Consider the following 16,813-nt stretch of genomic DNA (forward strand, 5'->3'; position numbering starts at 1 on the left):
AAAGCAGTTTGAAGGTGAGCTGAGAATTTATTACAGCCCATTCAAGCCTCAGGGTAGTGAGCATAGTGTACCACCTACCTGGTCAGAAATGGACTGCTCCTGGGCTACTATGATGTGTTCTGGGGCCAATGCCTGGAACCGGTCTGGTGAAATAACAGTTTCATCTGTCTGTAGAGCTGCACAGTGGATACAAAGAGTTTTCTCCAGTAAGCACAGAACTCTTAGAATCAGGTTTTAATCCTTTTAAAAATAATAAGAGCTTCTAAAATTGAAAGAAGAAATTTGGAGCAAGATCTGGAAGGGAGCACACAGGACTCAGCAGTGAGTAGCTACACCACATAAAGCACCAAGATGTTACGTTCAATTCTGTTCATGAGATAACTGATCACAGCCACAATTTATTCAATTCAGGGGTTCTACAAATAGTCTCAACATCCCTAGATTAGGAACACCTCACCTCCAGGCCCCCTCAAAAATCAAGTTAACCAGGTCTCCTCCTGAAAAATGATCCTGTCAGATGAATACAGGATTATGCTCTGTTGTGATGCCAAGCAGAGTCAAATTTAGGTTTGCTGTGTAATGTGTTAGTATCTGTTGCCTATAGAACCAAATCCCAAGCACAGAAATCAAGAGATGTGGGGGTAATACAGGAAAGTGGAATTGAGATAGAAGATCAGCCATGATCTTATTAAATGGCAGAGTAGGCTCGAGGGGCCAGAAGGCCTACTCCTACTCCTATTTCTTAAGTTCTTATGGAATCAAAGGTCAGGGGAGCAAGGTAGTGAGAATAGGAAATACAGAAATGATTGTTTCAGCTGGGTATCCATTATTAACCTGCAGTCAAGTGCTGACAGATCTCCAGAGTTTTTTCAGCTATTTTATCTCGACTGAGTCTAATGCAGATTGTGTTTAGTAATTTGTTAACATACCCTTATGAGAGAATATTAACAGTGAAACCTTGTTTGGGCAATATAGGAGCAGCCTAAACCTTTTGCAATTATCTGCCATTATAATACTCTAGCATTCATTCTGCAACTAGAAAGTTCTTTTTTAATCACCCCCTCAGACTTTCTCCAGAATAAAAACAAAGAAAATTTTAGCATCAAACAATCCTGTACATCTTCAGTAAGCATGAAATGAAAGAACTCCCGCCCCCGTGTTGTATTAGACACTGACTGGGAGTTAAAAAATGTTGCACCAATTTTATTTAAACTTGTGTGGACAGGGAACAAAGTAGAGGTACAATAAGTACTATTTTCAAGCACCATCTCATGATATCTAAAATAGTTTCATATACAATGAATTGTTTGGAAATATTATGGTTGCTATTTTCTGCAACCCCACAAAAAGGAGTGAGGTGAATGAGCAATTAGATCTAATTTTGGTGGTGCAATATTTCAGCTCTCGAAGCATGGCAGCATTGACATTTATGACTGGGAGGAGCTTGCTACCAATCATTCAGAATGGTGACAACTTGTCCATCAATTCGCATCATGTTTCGAGTCCGAATGCCTTAATGATGAGGCAGAGCAGCAGCAAAGAAGGAAAGAAAAGGAAGCAGCCTCATGGGACATCCTGCTCGACATGCCCAAAGATATGCAGGTCCAGAATTGGCTTGTTCAGTCACCTGAAGATCCATGGAAGAAACTCGCAACCCTGAGAAGATGTCACCCTCGAATTGAGGGACAGTCACCGATTTTAAAGTGCATCGGTAACCAGAGTATTTACTGCACATCATCGCTGATCTAAAGTGAGTTTCAACTTTTCAAAGCATATCAGTGAGAGAAATGTATTATCTACTGTATATCTTTCACTTTACATTACAACAAGAAAGGGTTTTTGTTAAAAAGTTACCCTACCTAGCTGATCAATAACCAGCACCAATTTACAGAAGGAAAAGCATTGGAATAACGATGTAAAATCTACTAATCTCATTTTCATTATCAAGTAGTGTTAGGGAACAATATGAATGTGGTTTGCTCGCTCAGCTGATTGATAACTTAAACCTATGTGACACTTGAAAAATTGTCCAAAGGTATACGGGCAAAAAATACTAAAATACTGGCAGAAAAACAGAAGAAATTTTATACTATTGCATAAGTAGGTTTGTTCATTTCAATTGAAGTGGCTTATACTCTCAAGGGACTTCTGGTTTAACTGTCACCTTGAATTTGTACTAGAATCTGTCTGTGCATACTTTCAGTTAAAAAACACACTTCTGATTCAATGATTATTCTTGTCAGAAACCAGAACGTCACATTTACAGCATTTAAACATTTGGTTTAAACAGTGATGGCAACATCACTGGCCATGAGATGGCTGAGACAAGCTGCTGAGCTCAACAGCTAAAGTCACAAAGGAGAGGAAGATCCACATTTATATAATGCCTTTCACAACCTCAGGACATCCTAAAGCACTTAACAGCCAATTAATTACTTTTGAAGTGTAGGCACTGTTGTAATCTAACAAACTCAGCAGCCAATCTGCATAGAGTAAGCTACCACAAACAGCAATGTGACAATGTCCAAATAATCTGTTTCTTTTTTTAAACCATTGATGTTTCGGTCACACCTTGGGTCCATTGATCCAATTTCTCAACATTTAACATGTAAACAGAAATACTTTAGTTAGTTCTGTTAGCTCATTTTTGAAAAGAAGAATGCCTGGACTGAACAGAACTGATATTTTCTAACTTACCAATTGCTTCGTCATCACTGTTCAGAATGACGTGCTGCTGTCGGGGCTGCTTCTGTTGAGAGTCAGAACTGTGCAGTCGCTCAATGTGAAATTTCAGGTGGCCATTTCGATTAAACCTTTATTTTTAAAAGAAATAAATGGAATTTTATGAAAGATTACGTTAATTGAAAAGTGTTTAATTGAAGACAATTTTTGAGAGAATTATGCAATAGCAATTTAAGTAATTCTTCCCACTGTAATAGCTGGATTTGATTACTTAGCCCCTTTGTTCAGAATTGCCTTGTAAAAGGACAGATTGCAATTTAAAAGATTTGTAAGTCAATACCTTTTAAAAAAAAACATGTGGTTTATTAATCTTAGATTTACAAAATATGGATAAATCAAAAAGATAATAATTATTCGGCACCAAAATTATATCATCAACGTTTCCCACGGATTTGGTCAAATAAATTGGTATTTTCTCACTTTATATTCAGGGTTAAGATAATAGGTGGTATGAGTTTGGGATAAAGAACGATCAGTCTGTTATGAATGAACTTGTTTCAAATGCTTCTAAACTGCTTAAATTGTCAACCTACAGTTGCATAGAGTTCTTTACTTTATTAAAAATTATTAAAAACAGGAGACAAATACTTTTTAATGGCCACTTCAAAATAGCTTTTTGCCAATGTCCTACCAGGGACAATGCTTCAGATATCAACAGTCCGATAGCATCATTCTCAATATCACAGGTGGTACATGGAAGCACTGGGCTCACAAGGAATTGCATAAAGTGTAAATATTGAGGTGGTTTCAACAAGGAATACCAAATACATTTAATACAGCAACAAATTTTCAGCATTTCAGCCTTTCCGACATGTCCCAAGAACACTTATGAAAGTAATGAATTTAACAGGTAATGCAATGGAATATTACATTCCAGAGACATGGGCCAGGATATCCCAGTTGGCGAGCAGGGGGCGGGGCCCGCTTGCCGACCCGTAAAATGATGCGTGATGACGTTGGGCGGAACTCCCGACATCATCCCGCCTCATTTAAATTTTCAGGTAGGCGGGGACTCAGCAGAATCAGCTGCGCGCCCGCCGACCTTTCAATGGACAAAGTAATTAACGTGATTAGTGGACCTGCCCGTCCAACCTTAAGGTTGGCGGGCATTGGAAAAAGAATGAAACCTCATCCACGGGCGGGATGAGGTTTCATGTAGGTTTTTAAAAATTTAATAAAAGTGTATTTAAAAGTGATGGACATGTCCCAACTCATGTGACAGAGTCACATGAGGGGACATGTCAGGGAAATTTTTTTTCTGTTTTTAAGATTTTTTATTGTGGAACCGATCTCCCTGAGGCAGCACTTAGCCTCAGGGAGATGAGTGCGCTCTTTTGTGTGCATGTGCAAAAGAGTGCATTCTCGGCTCAGGGAATCACCCCTCACCCGCACAGGGAGCGTACAGCACTTCCTTGTGGACGTCACGCTGGGCAGGCCTTAATTGGCCCGCCCACGTAAAATAGCGGCACGCCCCCAATTGGGGGCGCCAATCAGAGGCGTGCCTCCACGCGCCCGCTCCTGAACTTCCCCCCCCGATGGGTGGGGGGGGTGGGGAAATTCTGCCCATGAAGTGCATTGAGACAGGTACAATTCATGTTCTGCTGATTCCCTGGTGTCACAGCCTGGTTGCAAAAAGAAATTCTAAGCAGCAGCCAACTACCTGCTCCCAGGGATGAAAAGGGATAGGATTTTGGGAAAGGAATGAAGAGAGTAAAAAAAAAGTTACAGGGCTAGCTGTGATCTTGTGGCTGGTTAGAAACTTGAAAAAGTGATCTAGGTTCATTTGAACACATGGGGCTGAATCTTCTGGCTGACGTGTGGGTGGCGGAGCCCGCATGTCAGCGCTTAAAATGTCGTGCCCGGACGTCAGCGTGCGGCATTGCGATGTTTCGGTTGGCGGGCGCGCTATGCAGTGTGATACGCGCCCGCCATTAGTTAAAGGCCTTGTTAAGGCCATTAAGTGACCAATCGACCAGGATTTTGAGGGGACCATGCGAACTTCGGCTCGGCACATGGGCCCAACGGGCAGACGGGTAAGCGATTTTTTCACAAACTTCATCCAATGGCGGGATGAGGTTTGATTTCGGTTTTTAAAAAGTTTACTAAAGTTTTTGTGTACTTCATTAACATATCCCATCTCGTTTGACATTTTCACATAAGGGGGACATGTTAATGATTTTTTTATTTTTCTACTTTTGAACTTTCACCACCTTTCAGCGATCTCCCTGAGGCACCACTTAGCCTCAGGGAGATGTGCACTCTTTCGCACGCATGCACGAAAGAGCGCACTCTTGCGGTTGGGGAATCCCCTCCCCCGCCCGCACAGGAAGCACATAGCGCTTCCCGTCGGGCGTCCCGTTGGGCGGGCCTTAATTGGCCCGCCCACATAAAATGGCGACAGGGCCCGTTTCAGCTGCGACGATTGGCTGCCCGCCTGCCACCGAGTCGGTCGGGCCCGCCCGCTCATCAAGGGAAATATTCTGCCCATGGAGATTAAGGGGTAATTTGTAGACATGTTTGGGATAGAATATATTATGACCGACTCTCCAGTGATTGAAGGTCCAGAAGTAGGGGACAGAGATAAGATTATAGAGGGTCTACAGCACAGAAACAGGACATTCGGCCCAACAGGTCAATGCCAGTGTTTATTCTCCTCAAGAGCAGGAGATACTTCTTTAAAAAAGAGTAAAGCTGTGGAATGAACGACCAGAAATAGTGACTGAGCGTTGAATGTGTCTATGTTGATTAATAGGTTTAATAGGTAGTTAAAGGAAAAGGAAATAAAGCAATAGGGAAACAGAGCAGGCCTAGGGACCAGAACAACTACATATGTGGAGAATGAACATAAATATGGCCTGTTTCCAAATCTATGTAGTTTTATATAGCAAGTATTATTTACGTATGATTAATACATGTGGTGTATATTCTAAATATGCCTTAGTCTAGTAAACTAAACTGTTCTCAATCCATCCTAGCCACGCCTCTTGGCATTACCTGGGATTAAGGCCTCTTTGCATTGGTTTCCTCATAAATCATAATCCCAGGGTTATAGAGATCCAAGTAACTCTACACCAGCCTCTTGATAAAATCAAGTTCCCGGTTTGCACAAACTCATAACCACATAGGCTGCAGTGGCTCAATAAGGCAGTTCACCATCACCTTCTCAAGAGCAGTTAGGGATGGGCAACAAATGCTGGCCTTACAAGTAAAAGAAACATGCCATTTATACCAAAAAGCTGAGCAAAGTGCATGTTAAAATAAAAGCTGTTTACTATAAATAACCATCACTGGAGTATAGACCAAGACCTTAGCAAGTGTTTTAAATTAGGCATATTATTGAGACAGAGAGGCTTATTCATTGATTCCTGGTCACTAAAGGTTGGGAAGGCAGAAGAGGGAAGGGAGGTCTTAACAGAAGTGCAATGACATCTTCGGCAGTTCTATGAAGCCTAGTGGGGGAAAGATTACCTCTGTCCACAAATATCACAGGAAAAAGGCTTCTCATTTGTGTGTGTCAGCAGGTGCCGCCGAAGATCCTTCTTGTTCTTGGATGCGAAACTACACTGGTTACATTTGTGAGGTCTCAGGTTAGAATGCTGCAGCATATGATTCTGAAGGCAAGACAGATTCTTACATTACCAAAGAACACAATCAGACTAAAATCAGTTTACAATATTATAGAAGCACATCTGTAGTAAGTTACCCAAGAACACGCACAGTACTTTTGGTGAGCCTCGGACAGCACATCCAAGATCAGAAAATGTGCGGGATGCGTAGGTTGGGAGGGCAGGGAGAAGATAAAGGGGAGTGAAAAACATATGATCCCATATCTTATCATTGCATGCCACAGTGCATTGGTGCACCAGTGTACAGTGCTACCACTCTGCCTCTGATGAAGCCTACCTAATTAAAGGAAGCAGCTTATAGCTATGGGCATGTCGAACATGCTGAGGTACAATTCCTAGCTCATATAATACTGAAAGGGACCAAATGTTGAATTAGTGAAAATCAAAGGAAGTTGTAAATCAGGCAGAAAGCAAAAACAGCAAAGTGCTGATTTGGCCTTCAGTTTTCAGCTGGCTGATAAATCCAAATGCTGAGGCACTGAAAATGGTCTGGAAATAAGGCATTGGACAGAAATACTTACTCGAACTTCCGGCCATGTATTGGCTGCAAAGTTACAATCAAGACACTTGAAGCCCTGCTCCCCTGCATGTGCTCGCTTGTGACTCTCCATCTCTGCTCGGCCGTGGAATGACGCAGTACATATTTTACAGGAAAATTTCTTCATTGATGATGACTGCAGGTTTGAATCAACTTGTGGAGATGCGATGTCGCCAGCAAACTGGGAAAGGAAAGAAAAATTAGAATTTTCCCCTTTTGAAGTGGGGTGGGATCCAGGGCTGGGTGATTGCAGATGATCTCCAAGGCTGGTTTGAAGCCACTGGCCCTCAAATGTAATAAATTAAGTCTCTCAAGATACAAGCAACATCTCTGCAATGGCGAATCACAGGAACAACATAGCCTGACGTAGCAGATCAATGGCAGAAAAATTTGGTGTTTTGAAAAAATCCCATTTATTTATTTATCTTCATGTTTTCCCCAAATGATAAGGTGCAAGTAGCTATCTGACTATGACCACAGATGCCAGTCTTCAGCCAATTCAGTTGATTCCATGTGATATCAGGAAACAGCTGAAAGCACAAGATACTGCAAAGGCTATGGGCCCTGACAACATTCCGGCAATAGTATTGAAGACTTGTGCTCCAGAACTTGCCGCACCCTGAGCCATGCTGTTTCAGTACAGTTACAACACTGGCATCTACCCGGCTATGTGGGAAATTGCTCAGGTATGCCCATATACTAAAAGCAGGACAAATCCAACCCGACCAATTACCGCCCCATCAGTCTACTCTCAATCAGCAGTTAAGTGATGGGAGGGGTCATCAACAGTGCTATCAAGTGGCGCTTGCTTAGCAATAACCTGCTCACTGATGCTCAGTTTGAGTTCCATCAGGGCCACTCAGCTCCTGACCTCATTACAGTCTTGGTTCAAACTTGGACAAAAGAGCTGAACTCCAGAGGTGAGGGGAGAGGGACTGCCCTTGACATCAAGGCAGTATTTGACCAATTGTGGCATTAAGGCACCCTAGCAAAACTGGAGTCAATGGGAATCAGGGGGAAAACTCTCCAATGGTTGGAGTCATACCTAGCACAACAGATAATGGTTGTGGTTGTTTGGAGGTCAATTATCTCAGTTCTTGCACATCACTGCAGGAGTTTCTCAGGGCAGTGTCCTAGGCCCAACCATCTTCAGATGCTTCATCAATGACCTTCCTTCCATCGTAAGGTCAAAGTGTGGATGTTCACTAGTGATTGCACAATGTTCAGCACCTTTTGCAACTCCTCAGGTACTGAAGCAGTCTATGTCCAAATGCAGCAATACCTGGATAATATCCAGGCTTGAGCTGACAAGTGGCAAGTAACATTCTCACCACACAAGCACTGGGCAATGACCATCTCCAACAAGAGAGAATCTAAACATCATCTCCTGAAATTCGATGGCATTACCATTGCTGAATCCCCGAATATCAACATCCTGGGGTTACCACAGACCAGAAACTGTACTGGACTAGCCATATAAATACTGTGGCTACAAGAGCAGGTCAGAGGCTAGGAATCCTGTGGTGAGTAACTCACCTCCTGACTCCCCAAAGCCTGTCCGTCATCTACATACTCTCCGCTTGCCTGGATGAGTGCAGCTCCAACAACATTCAAGAAACTCGACACCATCCAGGACAAAGCAGTCCGCTTGATTGACATCCCATCCACAAACGTTAATTCCTTCACCACCAATGGATAGTGGCAGCAGTGTGTACCAACTACAAGATGCACTTCATAAACACACCAAGGCTCCTTAGACAGGCCATCCAAACCCATGACCACTACCATCTAGAAGGACAAGGTCAGCAGATGCATAGGTAAACCACCACCTGGAAGTTCCCCATCAAGTCACTCACCACCCTGACTTGGAAATACATCACCTTTCCTTCACTGTTGCTGGGTCAAAATCCTGGAACTCGCTCCCTAACAGCCCTGTGGGTGTACCTACACCATATGGACTGCAGTGGTTCAAGAAGGCAGATCACCACCACCTTCTGAAGGGCAATTAGGGATGGGCAATAAATGCTGGCCTAGCCAGCGATGCCTACAACCCATGAATGAATAAAAAAAATATGGCTGGAAATTTAGCCATCAGGGGTACTCCTCATTTAGACAAGTGACCTTAGCTTGTTATAACCTGACTTGAACTCAAACTATCACAATATTAAAAATAAATCTCTCAACAGATAACTCTAGTGCCCTGTTTAAACCTTTATTGCTAATTGGCAGGTGTAGGGAAGAGGGATGAAGTGTTATTCAAGGATGGTCCAGCCCGTTCCAGTTTTGCAACTAAAATGTATTCATCTTTCTTTCAAACTTCAAACTAAAAGCCTTTGGAGTTGCACAGCACATTGAAGCACCATTGCAATGTGCCAGAGTCTATGGATGACAATGCATGGCATGGTACAGGCATTTACAGTGCATCAGGCATAAGAAGTACTGTGCTGTTAATCACTGCCCTTTGACTCATTATGATGATTTTGAATCCTTCAAACCAGCACTCTTTTTGTAGTATTGGAATAATCTGTCCTTTGGTGCCACAAAGTATTTTGGATAGAAAGGATAGTAGTGGATCTCGGATGGAGCTGCTAATGGAAAGTTAAAGGATATGCTGTGTTATACTGGCAGTGTGTTATAACATATAGCTCACAATGTATTATACAATCTAGAGGGGAGTGCTTATGACCTGTTAGCCCCCTTCCAATGGGCAAAAGCAGCTGCCTCAAGAAAAGCTGGCTGTTGAGAGCATGCAGTCACTTTCACTCTCTTCTGTCCGTTTCAGGTGCACAAAATGCACTCCCACTGAGGCAAAGTTCCAGCCACTTTGAAGTCAATTAGTAGGTAATTTCTGCCGAAGAAAGTTTGCCTCTGGATTGAGCTTGCTTTAAAGCTTGGCTTTACTAAGAGAAACCAGCAAAAAATGTCTAGATTTTTGCTCTATACTATTTGCGTTAACATTGCTCAGTTGTGTCGTCACTTTCATGAATATGCTAAATAGATCTATTCACTTTTTTTGCACATTACTTCCAAATGCAAGACTCAGATCAAAGATTTATTTGTTCAATATATAAAATACAAGTAGTGCAGATAAAAGAAGATTTTACCACATAGGCAGTTCTTCTTACCCTAATGTCTAAATACTTACGCATTCTGTGTCCAAACCAAAATCTGACCACAGCAGCTGTGAGCTGAAACTACATTCATTGACTGGGTAAATTAGAATCAGATATAATCTATACTTCCCAGCTGAGGAGCTCTGACTAATGTGCCTTTGTTATGCAGTGCCTTCTCTAGAGGAATGACAGTAAAATTGAATGCAAGGGTAGATAACTGTAAGTGGAACATGCCATTTGTGGGTTTTTAAAAAATTTCATTCTCAGGATGTGGCCACTTCTGAGAAAGTGGGAATTCTTCCTGAACCACTGCAATCCATGAGACATTTTCTGTAGAGGTTTGAGCAACCAAATGGCTTGCTACAACACTTCAAAGGTCTGTTAAGGGTCAAACATGTTGGTGGCCATACTGAGAAGGATGACAGAATTCTTTCCTGAGAAGAACACCAGTGAACCAGTTGGATTTTTAATTAAATTTGATAGCTTCAAGGTAATTTTAAATAAAACTGATATCATCTTTTATTTCCAGAATTTAATAAATTAAATTCAGATCCTCAAAACTGGCATGGGAGATTCAAATTCTCATTCGCTAGATTAGCAGTCCAGTAATATAATTAATACACTACCATACCCTGGTGACTCACACTTTGATTAAGACAGCGTAGGGTGAGGAAAGGAGTATGTTAGACCACATACCTCAATTTGTTGAAACTGGTTCCCCTGCACGTTTGTTGTCATGATGAAGTGACCATGGTGTTGTTTTAACTCATCACCACTGACAACCACAGTGTGAGCCACATCCCCATTGCCATCAGAGCCACTGAGAAGGGAAGACAAAGTAAACTTAAGCAGTGAAGCAGAGTTACATTGATGCCTGCAGGAGATGCACCACAGAATCTTGCCAGCACTATTATATTCAGGGCCATGGTTGAAATTTTATATATTTCACCGCTGTAAACTTCAAAACTGGGGAGTGTAAGTATTGAAACATGAAAAGGTAAGAACTGACAGATTCAACAACTATTAATAGTTTAAACTATTAAATAAAGAGGAAAATTTCACCACAGAATCCCCAGTAGATATTCCACTCATACAGTGCAAGCGATGAGAAAAAGTTGCGCACTTGATGTATCAAGCCAAGTTTCCCAATTCCCAGTTTGTACTCAGATTTGGAAGCTCAATTATTCAGTTTTATCAGCTGAAAATGTAGTTGCACCAATAAATGATATTGTTTCTCAATGAAGCCCCCAGCATCAATTGTAATCAAACAGAAATATTATAGAAGCATACAATAAAGTAGAGGGGAAACAAAACTAAACAAAGCATGCTGCTTGGTTTGTAAAGATTTAATTCTAAATGGACCATTGAGGAGGGAAGCCCCCCCCCAACCCTTTTTATTCATTTTATGGGATGTGGGCATGTGAGCTGCCTTCTTGAACCGCTGCAGTCCATGTTGTGTTGGTACACCCACAATGCTGTTCAGGAGGGAGTTTCTTCAAAAATATATTGTATTGGACCATTTTGAACCAACTTGGTTATGTTTTTTGATGAGGTAACAGATGGTTAATGCAGTTGATGTGGTGTACATGGACTTCTAAAAGGCATGGCTTGTTAGCAAAGTTGAAGTCCATGGAATAAAAGGGACAGTGGCAACATGGATATGCAGCTGGTTGAGTGTCATGGTGAACAGTTGTTTTTCAGACTGGAGGAAGGTATATAGTGGGGGTTCCCAGGACTCAGTATTAGGACCACTGCCTCTCTTGATCTACATTAATGATCTAGATTTGATTGTGCAGGGCATAATTTCAAAATTTGCAGATGACACAAAACTGGCAAGTATTGTGAACTGTGAGGGGAGGATAGTTACAGACTGCAGGTTATCGAGAGGCTGGTGGAATGGGCTGACACGTGGCAGATGAAATATAACACAGTGAAGAGATACATTTTGGTAAGAAGCGAGGCAATATAAAATAATGGATACAATTCTAAGGGGGGGTGCAGGAGCAGAGGGACCTGGGGGTATATGTGCACAAATCGTTGAAGGTACCAGGGCAGGTTGAGAAAGTGGTTACAGGGACACGTAATGCTCAGTTTTATAAGTAGAGGCATAGAATACAAAAGCAAGGAAGATATGGTGAACCTTTATAAAACACCAGTTTGGCCTCAAGCGGAGTACTGTATTCAATTCTGGGCATCAAACTTAAAGGAAGGACATGAAGGCGTTAGGGAGGGTGCAGAAAAGATTTACAAAAATGGTTCTAGGGATGGGAGACTTCAGTTAAGTGGCTAGATTAGAGAAGCTAGGGACGATCTCCTTGGAGAAGTTGGAGAGGAGATTTGATAGAAGTGTTCAAAATCATGAAAGGTCCAGACAGAGTAGATGGGGAGGAACTGTTAGCAGATGGGTCGGAACCAGAGGATTTAAGGTGAATCACAATAGCACCTAAGGCAACATGGAGAAAAGCTCTTTTTCCAAAGTGAGTGGTTAGCATCTGGAATGCACTGCCTGAGAGTGTGGTGGAAACAGATTCAATCATGGCTTTTAAAATGGAATTGAATAATTTTCTAAGAGAAAAAAATTGCAGGGTTCTGGGAAAAAGGTGAAGGAGTGAGACTAGGTGAATTGTTCTTGCAGAAAGCCGGCACAGATACGACGGGCCAAATCCTGTGCTGCAACCATTTAATGATCTGATGATGGCTAATTACTATAAAGGGAATTCACACTACTGTTATCCCTAGTCATAGAATCACAGTGCAGAAGAGGCCCTTCTTTTATGTTGGTCAGAAACAGGAGCAGAGGTAAGTGTTAACAGATCTTTCCAGTGACATGAAGTGAGCTGAAGAACTCTGAGCAGCACTCCTGAATCAGTTTAATTAGAGAAAATCTTTTACATAAACCAACTTACAAGCTGCCTCTGGTCTGAACAGCTGAATGAAGAGCACAAAAAAAAAAGGACCAGCAGTGCACAGATTATCTTTTTAAAGATTACGTGGTAATTTAGCAAAATCTACAGGTAAAGTGATAACCATGAAATCTCTCAAATGACCCACCTTTGTGAAAGCTTTCGAACAAAGCTTTCTTTTCCATGTAAAGGGAGAAAGACAATGCAAAATTCAGCTCATATAATGTTATGTATAATAGACACAATGATCCATTTTGAAAATTTGTGTTGTTGTGTCACATTTCAAATGAAACAAAGTTTACGACTTTTATTTAGTGCGAATAAATGCTTTCTTAAAAGCTTCCAGGGGATATTTACTCAGCACATGAACCTAATCCAGCGACATAGAGCTCCAGCTACACAAGACAGTTATTCCCGCAAAAAATTAGATTTCTAGCGAGCACTGTGTTTGGTTTCATGTTACCTGTAAACTGTGGTGGCATGTTGCATCTCCTCACTTCCTGGTGTGACAATATTATATTCTGTCCCATTGCTGTAAGGGTTGATGGTGACTTGTGGAATTCCAGAGCCCTCTATGGTTGTGGTTTCATACATTTCCTGGACCACAGTCTCACCATGTTCGCCCACGTGAAGCGTGACGATTTTGTGTTGTGGCGATACGGTCAACTGCTCCTCCTCACGGTTTTGAGATTCCTGGGAGGACTGATCCTGGATTGTACTGTCAGATTTCAGTACTGCTACCTGAATAGGGAACAACAGACAAGTGACGACCAAAAACTGCTATAACCTATACTCAAGTACTGCAGGTCCACAGCTTTTACCGCAGAGCAATGACCTAATGATTAGTTTCACCAGTGGTAAAAGATTTTGGGTCCAGTACTAATAAAGCTTCTTTTCTAATTTAGTGCTGATGGCAAGCTATGCTAGTGCTTCCCAGCGTTCTCTGGACATACAGTGATATAGAGGAGCTTCTCTCACCCTGGTGAAATTATTTTGAAGGAGAAAGCACAGATCTCATTCACCATCTGGAGAAAATGCTCACACCAGGAAACAGACATCCACTTCAAAGGAGTGCTCAAATCTGACTGCCTGCCTTTGCAATACCTGGTATAACTAAATTTCTAAACTTATTTATTGCCAACAGAACACGGAAGGTGAGGACACTGCAGAATTATATTCTCCATGAATAATGGGTTGGTAGAGAAGGTTAAGTTTAATCTAAAATTAAGGGGACTGCAACATGAGTTACAGACAGGGCAGTCAGAGAACATGTCGACAAGCGGTTGGAGCGAGCCTTCAATTCCAGTGCCACCCAAGATGATTCCATGGATCCAATGTATGCACAGCTACGAGCAGGTGCTACTTCTGTCTTTCTGATGCAACAATTATCTGTAGCCTCATGGCCCTCGCTATCATCATAATACTTTTACATAAAATTCCAACAACTCTAACAGGACTATTAACTTACAGGGGAGGCAGTGGCGTATTGGTATTGTCACTGGACTAGTATTCCAGAGACCTGGGGTAATGCTCTGGGTTCGAATCCCATCATGCCAGATGGTGGAATTTGAATTCAATAAATATCTGGAATTAAAAATCTAAGGATAACCATGAACCCATTGTCGATTGTCGTAAAAACCCATCTGGTTCACTAATGTCCTTTAGGGAAGGAATCCGCAATCCTTACATGGCCTACATGTGACTCCAGATCCACAGCAATGTGGTTGACTCTTAAATGCCCTCTGAAATGGCCTGGCAAGCCACTCAGTTGTGTCAAACCATTAAAAATACGTCAATAAGGGATGAAACCGGATGGACCTCCCGGCATCGACCTCGGCACCAGAAATGACAATGGCAAATCCAGCCCTGTCAACCCTGCAAAGTCCTCATTACAAACATCTGCCGGATTATGCCAAAATTGGGAGAGCTGTCTCACAGATGAGTCAGGCAACAGCCTGACATAGTCATACTCACGGAATCATATCTTACAGATAATGTCCCAGACACCACCATCACCATCCCTGAGTATCCTGTCCCACCGGCAGGGCAGACCCAGCAGAGGTGGCGACACAGTGGTAGACATTCAGGAAGGGGTTGCCCTGAGAGACCTCAACATCAACACTGGATCCCATGAAGTCTCATGGCATCAGGTCAAACATGGGCAAGGAAACCTCCTGCTGATTACCACATACCGTCCCCCCTCAGCTGATGAATCAGTGCTCCTCCATGTTGAACATGACCTATAAAAGTACTGAAGGTGACAAGAGTGCAGAATGTGCTCTGGGTGGGGGACTTCAATGTCCATCACCAAGAGTGGCTCATTAGCACCACTACAGACCGAGTTGGCTGAGTCCTAAAGGACATAGCTGCTACGCTGGGTCTGCGGCAGGTGGTAAGGGAACCAACAAGAGGGAAAAACATACTTGACCTCATCCTCACCAACCCGCCTGCCACAGATACATCTGTCCATGCCAGTATCAGTAGGATTGACCACCGCACATTCCTTGAGACAAAGTCCTGTCTTCATTTTGAGGATACCCTCCATCATTTTGTATGGCACGACCACAGTGCTAAATGGGATTGATTTCAATCAGATTTAGCAAATCAAGACTGGACAACCATGAGGCATTGTGGGCCGTCAGCAGCAGCAGAATTGTACTCAACCACAATGTGTCACCTCATGGCCCGGCATATCCCCCAATCTACCATCAGCACCAAGCCAGGAGCAGCATCAGGCGTACCTAAAAATGAGATGTCAACCTGGTGAAGCTACAACATAGGACCACTTGGATGCCAAACAGCATAAGCAGCGATAGACAGAGCAGAGCAATTCCACAACCAACAGATCAGATCCAAGTTCTGCAGTCCTGCCACATTCAGTCGTGAATGGTGGTTGTCACGAAACTATAATATTTTTCATAATATTATTGTGGGTTTATGGTTGTCTGTGTGGCTGATTTAATTAAATTAGAGTCAGATAGACTGCAAGGTTGAAATTATCAAAAGAAGTTAGGTGTAAAAAGGCATTTGAAATGCTAATGAGTAAGCATGGATGAGGGCAGCATGTAGGGTGTGAAGGAAATTTGCATTTTAAGATGTGGAAAGGTGTTTGGGTTTCAAAGGGATGGTAGGGTATTTATAACTAACAAGATAAATAGGGCAAGGTTATGTTGTTTCTTTTTCCCCAAAAGGAAAGAGGCCATATTGATAACATGAAAAATTTTTATATTATGGGAAAAGTAAATTTCCAAATACCTGTAGAACAATGGAATTTACAGATTAAAAAGAGAGAAAACATAAATAAAGAGGGATGGAAGACTCTGTAGGGGTGTGGCCATGTGAGATTAATAGGTATACTGTGTGAAACAGTCCTTGGGGAAAAGCCTCCAGCCACTTTAGCAGAAGTCTGCTGTGTCCAGTAACTGAAGTTGTGTTAAAAGCCTTTGGAATTCCACTGTTGAGTGGGTGATGTGGTAACCTTGCTGGGTTGATTTTATAATTTCAATCTATTTTGGACTGTTGCCTTAAAAGGGGCATGTAGTTGGGATCCTATTTAATTAAGAATTTTGGGAACTGTTAAGACTAAATAACCATGTAACTGTAATCTTGTGTGTGTTTATTATTTTATTTTTTCCCTTCTGTTAATAAATATTTTAATTTAATTTTAAACTCTCTAAAGGTGTTAATAGACTTAATTCTTCTGAATTCAGTGCATAAGCCTTCTCACAATAAATGCAAATTGCAAAACCATTGTGATAGCGTGGCCAAGTTTCCCTTGTGGATTTGGTTTGCCTGGCACATCTCACCTGCCATGTCATAACATGGTAGCCAATAAAACAACTCACTGGATGAGAAGGCTCCCAAATATCCCAATCCTCAATGATGGGGGAA

At 42.0% G+C, this 16,813-nt stretch overlaps 1 protein-coding gene across 5 annotated transcripts in view; it reads right to left on the reverse strand.

Annotated features, from left to right (window-relative positions):
* znf335 (zinc finger protein 335) overlaps positions 1–16,813 on the reverse strand; it is an 84,722-nt gene that overhangs the window by 17,149 nt on the left and 50,760 nt on the right. For all 5 annotated transcript variants that reach the window (XM_078555406.1, XM_078555404.1, XM_078555403.1 and 2 more), the window contains 6 exons: positions 13,386–13,663; positions 10,716–10,839; positions 6,890–7,087; positions 6,211–6,353; positions 2,698–2,813; positions 79–176 (listed from right to left, as the gene is read on the reverse strand). In XM_078555406.1, the coding sequence (XP_078411532.1) occupies positions 79–176; positions 2,698–2,813; positions 6,211–6,353; positions 6,890–7,087; positions 10,716–10,839; positions 13,386–13,663 (957 nt within the window). The remainder of the gene's footprint in view (positions 1–78; positions 177–2,697; positions 2,814–6,210; positions 6,354–6,889; positions 7,088–10,715; positions 10,840–13,385; positions 13,664–16,813) is intronic.

This window comes from Cetorhinus maximus, chromosome 13 (genome assembly GCF_964194155.1).
Source record: "Cetorhinus maximus chromosome 13, sCetMax3.hap1.1, whole genome shotgun sequence".
Lineage (NCBI taxonomy): Eukaryota > Metazoa > Chordata > Chondrichthyes > Lamniformes > Cetorhinidae > Cetorhinus > Cetorhinus maximus.